Genomic DNA, 12,459 nt, shown 5'->3' with positions numbered 1-12,459 from the left:
CATTACACACCTGTAACGTGTGTCGTGTGTGGAGGACCAAGACGCAACAGGGAAGTGTATACTCATCTTCTCTTTTTAATATATAAGAAGGAGAAACAAAATAAACACGTATACAATTAACAGAAACGACACTAACAGTTCTGTCACGTGACAAACACAAAACAGAATACAACTACCCACAATACAAACACACCCCTAATTATAGGACCTTCAATCAGAGGCAACGATAGACAGCTGCCTCCAACTGAAGGCCCCAACACCAATTAACTAAACATAGAAATACTAATGACTAGACAGAACATAGATATTAACTAACATAGAACAATAACTAACATAGAACAATAATATGGACACATACACACAACCACATAAAACAAATACCCCTGCCACGTCCTGACCAAACTAAACACTAACAAATAACACCTTTACAGGTCAGAACATGACAACACCACAGACCAGCACATATTATTTACATAATCAACATATGAATCACTACAAAACGTATTGTATTACCTCTTATACACTATATTAGGACCAGCCTTTGGAACTTTGGCTTTCCTAGATATGACTACTATATTGTGATCACTACATCCAATGGATTTGGATACTGCTTTAAATCAAATCCCAGCAGCATTAGTAAAGATGTGATCAGTGCATGTTGATGATTTCATTCCTGTGCTGTTTGTAACTACCATGGTAGGTTGACTGATAACCTGAACTAGGTTGCAGGCACTGGTTACAGTTTGAAGCTTTTTCTTGAGTGGGCAGCTTAATGAAAGCCAGTCAATATTGAAATCACACAGATAAATATACCTCTCTGTTGGTATCACATACATTACCAAGCATTTCACACATATTATCCAGATAATGACTGTTAGCACTTGGTGGTCTATAGCAGCTTCCCACAAGAATGGACTTTAGGTGAGGCATATTAATCTGTAGCCGTATTACTTCAACAGTATTTAACAGTTTTTACAGGAATGTGGTTCTGAACATAGACAGCAAAGCACTGTTGGCATTTCTGCCTTTTCTGTAGATGTTATAACCATGTATTGCTGCCACTGTATCATCAAAGGTATTATCTAAGTGAGGTTCAGAGATTGTCAGAATGTGAATGTCATCTGTTACTAGCAAGTTATTGATTTCATTAACCTTGTTTCTTAAGCTACATATGTTAATGTGGGCCCTTTTTAGGACTTTTCTGGGATGCTTGATTGTTTTCATTGCTTTATTGGGAAGCTTAGCAGAAGTAGACATGCCCATGTTATTTATGTTTGAGCTGATAGTGCAGGGTGAGCTGCACACAGTGGACGTCCTACTAGGGCACACTGCCTCAGTGCTAACCGTATAACTCTCATAGGCACATGATTACTGCATACAATAGCTGTAGGATCAATAGAGGCATTCAGGGCATAGAGGGACATAAATTAAGTTACTTACATTGTGTCTGCCAACACCCCTGGGACAATGTACATTTACAGCTGGGCTTGGGTCATTGATAAGTCATTGTCTCAATGCAGCCTTGAAATGTGTGGACAGAGTCCAGAAGCCAAGATGATTTGGATGGACTCTGTCATTCCTGTAGAGCATCTTCTGTTTCCAGAAGGTGTCAAGGTTATCTATAAAAGTGATTCCAGCAGAGCTACAGTAATCTTTTAGCTAGGTGTGTAATGCCAGTAACCTGCTGAATCTTTCACACCCGCGGCCGAAAGATGGTACTAGACCTGAAATAATTGGCAGCTTTTTGGAATCTTTCAATGCTAGAATCAGTTCTTTAAAATCAATTTTCAGAAGTTCCCAGCTAGCCCTCCTAATGTTGTTTGACCCCACATGGACTACGACAGCGTGAGTTCCTGGCAGCTGTCGTAGAATGGTCGGAAGCAGCCTTGTAATGTCCTGTACTCGTGCTCTAGAATAGCAAATGTTTTTTTTGCACCGGGAACCCTGATGTTTCTTAACATAGAACTGCCGATGACGACAGCTGGTGCAATGGCTAATTGGAATTTTTATACAATTCACGATGTGGAAAATTAATGACGGTGTAGAGTATTATAACTCAGGCTAGTGAAACACGTTTCGACAACAACATACTCAGTGGCATGGTTAGGGTAGGGAGTGACAATTCGCACAGACAAGCATACACATGCCAACCCGCCTAGACACATGTCCATGTGGACGCATATCCCAATGCATCCATATGACACTGGAAAAAAATGGCTGGCCTGAGCCATCTGAGTTGCCCAACCCATCCACCCGCCACAAAGATCCTTTGTTTTGTATACAGAGTGACCAGTAGATTGGCCAGACCACTCAGCCAGCCCGAGCAGCCTGCACGTCCCAACCCCCAGCCAGTATAGCCTGTAACTCTCACCCCAACACTGTATTCCTTCCCTCTTGTTTTTGTTTTTTTCTACAGTTTCTCAAGGGGCCATGCAACAAACCAGTTCCATAGGCTCTGAAATTATTTCTGGGGATAAAATGAGTGTAAGTGTGACAGACTAAATGATGTTAGGCCATGCAGCAAACAGATTTACTTGAACTGAAGTACTTATGCTTTTATATCACTAAAGCCAGCTGATGTTTTATGGATCTATCTATTGGCACTGTTGCTTCCGTTAGACAGTCATGCTGAGTGAATTCGAAACTGAAAGGTTCAATCAACGTTGTTTCAAGGTCATTTCAACCTAAAAATATATGTAAGGATTGTTGAATCAATGTGGAAACTGATTGGACTTGCAAAAAGTCAACGTTTTTTTTTACCCAACTTTTAACCTAATTCCAATGACATGGTGAAACTATAATTTTTTCACTTTGAATTCACGTTAAATGTAAATCAAAACTAGACATTGAAATGACTTCTGTGCCCAGTGGGATGTTTGATTATCATTCATTAATGGCTCTGTGTAAGGGTGCGTGGAGAAGTCAGGCGCAGGAGATCAAACTTGGTATAAAATGGAGCAGTTTAATAAGTGCTCAAAAACTCCAAAAACCAAAATATACAAAATAATACAAGTGGGTACAAAACCCGTCACACACCAGAACATATCTAGCACATAGCTTACAAAACAAAACAATCACCGACAAGGACAATGAGGGGGAACAGAGGGTTAAATACACAACATGTAATTGATGGGATTGGAACCAGGTGTGATACAAGACAAGACAAAACCAAAGGAAAATGAAAAGAGGATCAGCGATGGCTAGAAGGTCGGCGACTTCGAACACCGCCCGAACAAGGAGAGGGACCAACTTCGGCGGAAGTCGTGACACTCTGTAAGTGTTGATGCCATCTACAGTACAATACCTTCACCTGGCTTTGTGTCATGTTCAGTGTGGGAGCAAGCTTGGCTCTTTCATCTGAAGGCAGGTACTTATTCTGTTGAAAGGTTGTCTCAGGGTTCAAGATTTGATAGCCACTGAAGGTTGGTCTGGTGTGTTTTAAGTTTTCTGTCTGTATTGCTTCTGTCTCCGGTTAGAGAACAGAACCCAGTAAACACATCATAATGGCCATTCACAGCTCCATTTACATTCTGTATCGCCCCATTTTATCTGAATAATGTATGCAGTAAGATAAAACTAGTGAATGAAAAAATGATGTCAAGAATTGTAAAAAAATATATAAAGATATTCATAAACATCAATCCATGATACAACTCCTCTTCTTTATTGCAATATAATATAAAACAGTAACAGCATACATTTTGCGAAGTAATTTTGCTGAGCGGAGAAGAGTGGGTAGGTGAGGCTGTGTTTTCATACCACTCCCCCAACCTTAAACTGAAGAGGTTGTTCTGTCTCAAAACAAAACTATACACTTGTCACACTAATACAAGCCAACGTCACTGCTGCCCTGCCACTGTATCAGTCCAGTCTGTAGACTCCATAGATAATAAGCACACTTCAAGACAAGGCAAACCTGAAGAGAATGGGGAACTGTAAGAGCATTGGTAAGAATACAATATTAATATTATTCACATTCTGATGTATTAAACAACAGATGTGTAGACAGATATAACACATGTACAGAAATTAAATATAATATAATTTAAACATAAGCATTAAGGTGTCTGTAATAGAATATACTTGTCAAAAACGTGTGTAGACATTATTAAATCAATTTTTATAGCTTCCCCCAAATTTTTTACAATGGAGTACTAAATTGCTCAGTGGCTTCAAAAGCCCCCTGTCTGTCATCTAGGGTGCATACACATTATTGGTAAAAACATTGCAAAAATTGCTATTCTAAAATGAAATGGTAATCTATTAATAACAAGCAAGGTTGGGGAGTAACGGATTACATGTAAGGGATTTCAAAAAAACTGTAATCGGTTACCAGCAAAACTATTGTTAACAGATTACAGATACTTTTGAAAAACTAGAGATTACTTCGAGGATGACTTTTAAATTCAGAAAGGATGTTTGCGGGAAAAAAAGGCACGTCTCTGTTTTCTCAATGACATTCAAATCAGCATTGAAAAAAGGCGTTTACAACTGGATTGCGGGAAAAGAGCAGGAATAGGCTTTCGTAGGCTACAGTCCAAGCCGTGTCTTCCAAATGTGCGACTGCTGTCGGCATCCAAAGATTATCCAATTTGAATAAACTCTTGGAGGTAAGGATGACAGCAGTGGTGTAGTCTACGGCGATACGCATATAACTTATTTTTTATATCTACACAGCGCATTGATGTGAATGACAATGTTGCTCTCTCCTTTAGCTATTTACGGTTTACGGATTGTGGTTGTTATGGATGTCTGTTCACAAATCCAAATGTGTATTTGAACCAAATAATGGTTGAATTCAAGAAGTTTAAGCTGCCAATCAGTCATTATTTTTGAAACCAGTGGACAGCCTGTGAAAAATGCGCTCTTGTAACAGCTGCATAGCGCGGATCCAAGCCTATGGAATTAAAGTGGGGGTTTTATTGCTCAATCCAATTCATGCTGATAATTTTATTTTAATCCATAGGCCTAATGGACACATGCTCAAACTTGCACACTTTTGATAGACTTAAAAAGAGGCAATCTGTAGTTGCTACATCCATTTGTGGAATTATAAATTATATACATATATATATATATATATATATATATATATATATATATATTTCATATATGTATCCATTGATTCTTGAAGAATATAACTTAGAAATGCCTCATGAATTTTAGTTCAACTGTCACACTCCATGAGAACTCCAATGTTTGTAAACATTGTAAATGTAAACAAACACTGTAGAGCCTCATAACATGGTTAAAACAACCATTTATGTAATGGATGGTCAGTCCTTGCATCCATCCTTGCATCTATTAATCTGAGAGTGGTTACATTTCTCTAGGGCCATTCCTCAGCTTTTTACCAAAACAGAGGCGGGGTGGCTGTTTTGTTATTGTTTCATCTATGGATTTGCCCTTTAAACAGCTGCATATTATCAAGATATCAAAGTGTCACCAACAAAAAGGTAAACAATTAGCCTATAGCAAATGCAGCATATGGCATCATTTTTGACATGTAAATAGCACTTTTCAGTAGTGCTCAAAGCATGCCATTCCATGAGCGTAGCATTTATTTCTCAACTTGAATCAATGAGCCCAATCAGTCCTCTATGACAACAAAATCATAAACAACAGAGTAGGGCTGGCTAATAAGTCCTTAGTTTTGGGGTCATGCTCAGGTAAAACAATTTGGCTAATCTATATTTACAAGTCCTATTCTTGAAGATCAAGGGGTATAACATGTATTGGAATGACTGGAATTCTGTTAGACTTTGGTTTTTAATGTAAATATATATTTTAATCATATTATTATATGTAGTAGAAAGCGACAGGTTAGAAGAAGCCTACATAACCAACCCATAAAGTAACATTTTACAATTATATATGGCCAAATTTAACATTGATTTATCCTGCAATAGTTGTTATATATGGCCAACTTTAACATTGATTTATCCTGCAATAGCTGTCGTTCAATTGGTAACATACATTTTTGTCTTCTTCTAATGGGGAAAGTAATCTAAAAGTAATGGAATGTAATCAGGTTACATTACTGAGTTTGGCTAATCCAAAAGTTACGTTACTGATTACAATTCTGGACAGGTAACTAGTAACTGTAATGGATTACATGTAAAAAGTAACCTACCCAACCCTGATAACAAGACATAGATTTCCATTGTTGGTTTGTATGTAGTTGTTGCAGGTAAGAAAATGAACATCCAATTCTAAATCTGCAAATATATAAAGAGACCAATTATCAGCAAGTGTCTAACAAATAATTTAATGAAAGCCAATGTGAAATGCACCCAGGTAATACCATACAAGCACAGACATTGGAATGTTTGTGGAGTCATAAAATGCCGTACACTAATTATAGCAGTTTAACATCAATTTCTGTAGGCCTATAGAAAACGTTCTTCCCACGGGATCTTCTTAATCATGTGCAGCAGGGTACCAGGAGGATGTTTCCTAGAAATGGTTTGCATACAATAATGTCAATAATCACAAAGAGATGCCATCAAGACCGCTTAGCGGAACACAAGTATGTCAGAGGTAGGCAATGAAGGCTACCCCAAGGCAAGGCACTACAAGCCCTGACACCATGGTGACCCTGCCTCCCTACAAGCTATGGGTATTGATCATGTTCTGGCCTGACATAGAAAAGGAAACCATCTTAAACAGCTAAATCCAAGGGAAAGTTTTGGGATTTACGAACTACAGGCCACTAAATACCCTGGTTTAAATGAAGATATGGATTTCTTACCTTTCCTGTAGAGTCTTGAGAAGTCCCTTTGCTGTCATCTAGTAGTAGACCTATAGTTTTTTTTGCCCTCTGCTGTGTTGTCTCCTGTCTCCATGTTTGCTGTGATCTAGTGTACTATAAAATAGATTTTGCCCAGTCATTCAAGGTTATAACTACTTTTCAAAGGATTCTGATGCTTCTAGCTTTGATTTGCATTTTGATAAAATACTGTATCTATACTGAACAAAAATATAAACACAACATGCAACAATTTCAACGATTTTACTGATTTACAGTTCATATAAGAAAATCAGTCAATTGAAATAAATTCATTAGGCCCGAATCTATGGATTACACATAATTGGGGAGGGGAACAGCAATAAGTGGGCTTTGGAGGGCATATGTCCACCAACTTAGGAGCCAGGCGCACCCAATGGGGAGCCAGGCCCAGCCAATCAGAAATAATTTTCCCCCACAAAAGTGCAGTTTCATCAGCTGTCCGGGTGGCTGGCCTCAGACGATCCCGCAGGTGAAGAAGATGGATGTGGAGGTCCTGGGATGGCGTGTTTACACATGTTCTGTGGTTGTGAGGCCATTAGGGTGTACTGCCAAATTTTCTAAAATGACGTTGGAGGCGGCTTATGGTAGAGACATTCAATTCTCAAACAGCTCTGGTGGACATTCATGCAGTCAAAAAAAAAAAAGCTTTTTGTGCATATGGAACATTTCTGGGATCTTTTATTTCAGCTCATGAAACATGAGACCAACACTTTACATTTTGCGTTTATAGTTTTGTTCAGTATATTTAACTTTTTGATGTGTATAGCATTGCTTACTAGGTGTTGTCCTATGATTTCTGTAACTACTCCCCCCTTCAAATCAGGGTTGATTGGAAAATGCTGTCCAAAAGAGGACATCGTGTTATCGTATCTTTGTACTCCCTGACTAAGGCCATGCAGCCGAAATGCGTCTGCGTTTGTAATCTTTGTTTCCATTAAACATGCCATACAAATAAAGCCATTTTAATTAACTATGTGAAGACCCCTTTTATCAAATATGTTAATAATTAATATGACATTTGGACTTTAGCAAGAGATAATAAAACTAAAGGATCAGTGAGATCTTTGCTATAAAACCATAAACTCAAGGATATTGTGGCTTAAGTGTAGTCAAGAACATAATATAAATATCAAAGTTCATGAATATTTCTTTATAGCACATGAAATGTGATGAAACCCATAAATTTAATCTTCACACTTGTCTTGACTTGTCTGCAAACTGCGAGAATGTTTACACTTATCTTAAAGTTTTCTGAAGGAAAGTAGACTTGCCATTAGACCACCATTAAAAAGAATCTTCCTCTCTTTAGAATTTTGTCAAACACATGGGCGTCACTGTCTGGGGCCACTGTCCTTCCATAAAGGGGTATTGGGGACCCAGGTGTGTCTGAGTCTGGGAGGTAGACGTGTGGAGAGGAACAGGGAGACCTTCCAGAATGGCCTGACCTTCAGCAGTCGTCCAGTCAGGGTTCAGGAGAAGATACATCTGCGGGTGGAGCTTTGTGACCAGCACTGGAATGGAGCTTTGCGGCTGGGATTCACCTCCAAACCCCCCTCCTCCTGTGGGCCACTCTTCCTCCCTGCCATGGCCATCCCTGACCTCACCACCACCGACCGGTACTGGGCATCCCCCGTGCCCTCCAGCCTCAACATGCCAGGGGCAGAGCTCCGCTTCTGGGTGACCCCTGAAGGGGTGCTGGTGTACGAGGGGCCAAATCGTGTGAGGTACCTGCTCCTGAAGGGGGTGGATGTGAGAAGCCCCCTCTGGGCTATTATAGATGTTTACGGGCAGACCAGAGCTGTGCTCTTATTGGGTGAGGCATTTGGTGAATTTCTTGTTTAATCAAATGTAAAAATCTATTTTGTTCCAGATTATATTAAAATACTCCTTAAATGATCTGTTCTTTATATTATTCTTCCATCACTCAGGATCCAAAAAAAAAAGATGGAATACGCGGAGGTCCTGCCCTGTCCCCCCTCCTCCCTCTGTATCTTATGAGGACAGCTGCATGTGTGTGAACAAGGGTCATCCCTGTTGCACCTCTCAGGGCAACCACCTCCCCACTGACCCTATCACTACCACACAGATGGACTCCTCTGCAGGTTAGTAACCAACTGCATTATTAAAGTCTATTCATTCAGGCTGGGGAGTGGAAAAGCAATACAATTGATATGGTAATAATACAGTTTCATTTCAATGTTTAGAATATATGGATTTCTGTTGATCATGTTCTTTTTAAGGTACTGTTGTCTATTTACCCTGTAGTTCTCTTTGCAACTTCTGTCTTGGCTTGGCGATCATAATGTTTTTTGTTGTTGCTGTTTATCTATCCTACACTGTAGAGCGGGACTTGGTTGAAGATTGCGCTGTGTGTCTATCCTTGAGAGCTTCTGTGGTCCTATCCTGCGGGCACCGCTGCTTGTGCCATTGCTGCGCAGAGCGCGTCACCGCCGAGTTCGGAATCTGCCCGCTGTGTCGCCTGTCAATCAGATAGCGACAGCTCAGACAGCGAGGACAGGTGGATAGGAAGTTTACTGACAAAAATTGAAAGCACATTTTCTATAACCAGTTGAAATCGCACATCATTAGTTCATTATTATGGATGTAGCCAAATAAATGTCACTAGAAAACACCTTAGACAAATGCAAATGCAGTTACTTTGTTGTTATTCTGGCTGCACTGTTTGACGTGACCGTAAGTTAGCCATAGTTGGCTAGCTAGCAAGCAAGGGATAAGAACGTTGCCAGCCAGTATGGCAATAGAACATTTAGAAAGAACGGCTGGGTCGCATCCAAAGATACTGAACAAAAATACTTAATGACTGGGTCACGTCTCTGGCAACGAACCGATAGAAAGAATGACCTGCCGGGTTGGGTAGCAACCCTAGGTTTGTGTCGGACTAAATGTTTCGGGGCAATATGTTGTGGAAGGATGAAATAGTATGAATACATTCATAAAAATAACGTTTTCAATGAAAATATGTAAATCATTTGAATATGTTGGTAACCCCTTGTATAAAAGTGATAATACCCTCAAAGCCGGTGTTTGGAGGATATATTGCCACCGTTTGCAGGCCGTTGACTTCTTCTCGGGCCTAACAACATCCATGCCAATATATCCTCCAAACACCAGGTTCGAGGGCACTATAACTTAAATAAAAGGCCCAGGCTATGCTGTGTGAGATGAATAGGCTTTAGCCTACTACTTGATGTACTGTAGGCCTAGACTTTGTCAATGTACAAATGTGTTAATAGTTTCACTATATAAATCCACATGTAAATAAAAGTGCATTTATCCTCAAAGGTACACCGTTCTTTTTATTTGTATTTTTACATTGTAGTTATTTAGCAGTTGCTCTTATCCAAAGCGATTTACATCTTAAGATAGCTAGGTGGGACAACAACATTTCACAGTCATAGTAAATACTTTTTTCTTCAATAAAGTAGCTATCAGCAAGGTCACTCTCGATGGGCCTAAGGACATTATATTCATAGCCTACTATAGTCTGGAAAAACAGCAAGTTCATCTTGTCAAAATGTAACAAAGCAACAGTAAACATTAAAATTTTATTTCACCTTTATTTAACCAGGTAGGCAAGTTGAGAACAAGTTCTCATTTACAATTGCGACCTGGCCAAGATAAAGCAAAGCAGTTCGACACATACAACACAGAGTTACATGGAGTAAAACAAACATACAGTCAATAATACAGTAGAAAAATAAGTCTATATACAATGTGAGCAAATGAGGTGAGATAAGGGAGGTAAAGGCAAAAAGGCCATGGTGGCAAAGTAAATAAAATATAGCAAGTAAAACACTGGAATGGTAGATTTGTAGTGGAAGAAAGTGCAAAGTAGAAATAGAAATAATGGGGTGCAAAGGAGCTAAATAAATAAAAATAGTAGGAGAAGAGGTAGTTGTTTGGGCTAAATTATAGATGGGCTATGTACAGGTGCAGTGAGCTGCTCTGACAGCTGGTGCTTAAAGCTAGTGAGGGAGATAAGTGTTTCCAGTTTCAGAGATTTTTGTAGTTCGTTCCAGTTATTGGCAGCGGAGAACTGGAAGGAGAGACGGCCAAAGGAGAAATTGGCTTTGGGGGTGACCAGAGAGATATACCTGCTGGAGCGCGTGCTACAGGTGGGGGCTGCTATGGTGACCAGTGAGCTGAGATAAGGGGGGACTTTACCTAGCAGGGTCTTGTAGATGACCTGGAGCCAGTGGGTTTGGCGATGAGTATGAAGCGAGGGCCAGCCAACGAGAGCGTACAGGTCGCAATGGGTAGTATATGGGGCTTTGGTGACAAAACGGATGGCACTGGGCTGCATCCAGTTTATTGAGTAGGGTATTGGAGGCTATTTTCTAAATGACATCGCCGAAGTCGAGGATCGGTAGGATGGTGAGTTTTACGAGGGTATGTTTGGCAGCATGAGTGAAGGATGCTTTGTTGCGAAATAGGAAGCCAATTCTAGATTTAACTTTGGATTGGAGATGTTTGATGTGAGTCTGGAAGGAGAGCTTACAGTCTAACCAGACACCTAGGTATTTGTAGTTGTCCACATATTCTAAGTAAGAACCGTCCAGAGTAGTGATGCTGGACGGGCGGGCAGGTGCGGGCAGCGATCGGTTGAAGAGCATGCATTTAGTTTTACTTGTATTTAAGAGCAGTTGGAGGCCACGGAAGGAGAGTTGTATGGCATTGAAGCTCGTCTGGAGGGTTGTTAAAACAGTGTCCAAAGAAGGGCCAGAAGTATACAGAATGGTGTCGTCTGCGTAGAGGTGGATCAGAGACTCACCCGCAGCAAGAGCGACATCATTGATGTATACAGAGAAAAGAGTTGGCCCAAGAATTGAACCCTGTGGTACCCCCATAGAGACTGCCAGAGGCCCGGACAACAGGCCCTCCGATTTGACACATTGAACTCTATCAGAGAAGTAGTTGGTGAACCAGGCGAGGCAATCATTTGAGAAACCAAGGCTATTGAGTCTGCCGATGAGGATGTGGTGATTGACAGAGTCGAAAGCCTTGGCCAGGTCAATGAATACGGCAGCACAGTATTGTTTCTTATCGATGGCGGTTACGATATCGTTTAGGATCTTGAGCGTGGCTGAGGTGCACCCATGACCAGCTCTGAAACCAGATTGCATAACGGAGAAGGTGCGGTGGGATTCGAAATGGTCGGTAATTTGTTTGTTGACTTGGCTTTCGAAGACCTTAGAAAGGCAGGGTAGGATAGATATAGGTCTGTAGCAGTTTGGGTCAAGAGTGTCCCCTCCTTTGAAGAGGGGGATGACAGGAGCTGCTTTCCAATCTTTTGGAATCTCAGACGACACGAAAGAGAGGTTGAACAGGCTAATTATAGGGGTTGCAACAATTTCGGCAGATAATTTTAGAAAGAAAGGGTCCAGATTGTCTAGCCTGGCTGATTTGTAGGGGTCCAGATTTTGCAGCTCTTTCAGAACATCAGCTGACTGGATTTTTGAGAAGGAGAAATGGGGAAGGCTTGGGCGAGTAGCTGTGGGGGTGCAGTGCTGTTGACCGCGGTAGGGGTAGCCAGGTGGAAAGCATGGTCAGCCGTAGAAAAATGCTTATTGAAATTCTCTTATAGTGGCTTTATCAGAGGTGACAGAGTTTCCTATCCTCAGTGCAGTGGGCAGCTGGGAGGAGGTGTT

At 40.6% G+C, this 12,459-nt stretch overlaps 1 protein-coding gene across 1 annotated transcript; it reads left to right on the top strand.

Annotated features, from left to right (window-relative positions):
• Nucleotides 1-3,619: 3,619 nt before the first annotated feature.
• Nucleotides 3,620-9,437, top strand: LOC115148248 (E3 ubiquitin-protein ligase NEURL3-like). Its single transcript, XM_029690206.1, has 4 exons — nucleotides 3,620-3,947; nucleotides 8,100-8,603; nucleotides 8,719-8,892; nucleotides 9,133-9,437. Exons 1-4 carry the CDS (start codon nucleotides 3,926-3,928, stop codon nucleotides 9,282-9,284), a joined length of 852 nt encoding a protein of 283 aa, XP_029546066.1. The 5' UTR covers nucleotides 3,620-3,925; the 3' UTR covers nucleotides 9,285-9,437.
• Nucleotides 9,438-12,459: the final 3,022 nt, after the last annotated feature.

The sequence above is a fragment of the Salmo trutta genome, chromosome 15 (genome assembly GCF_901001165.1).
Source record: "Salmo trutta chromosome 15, fSalTru1.1, whole genome shotgun sequence".
NCBI classification, from domain to species: domain Eukaryota; kingdom Metazoa; phylum Chordata; class Actinopteri; order Salmoniformes; family Salmonidae; genus Salmo; species Salmo trutta.
Note: the sequence above shows the minus strand (reverse complement) of the source record. Positions and strands in the feature narration are given on the sequence as shown.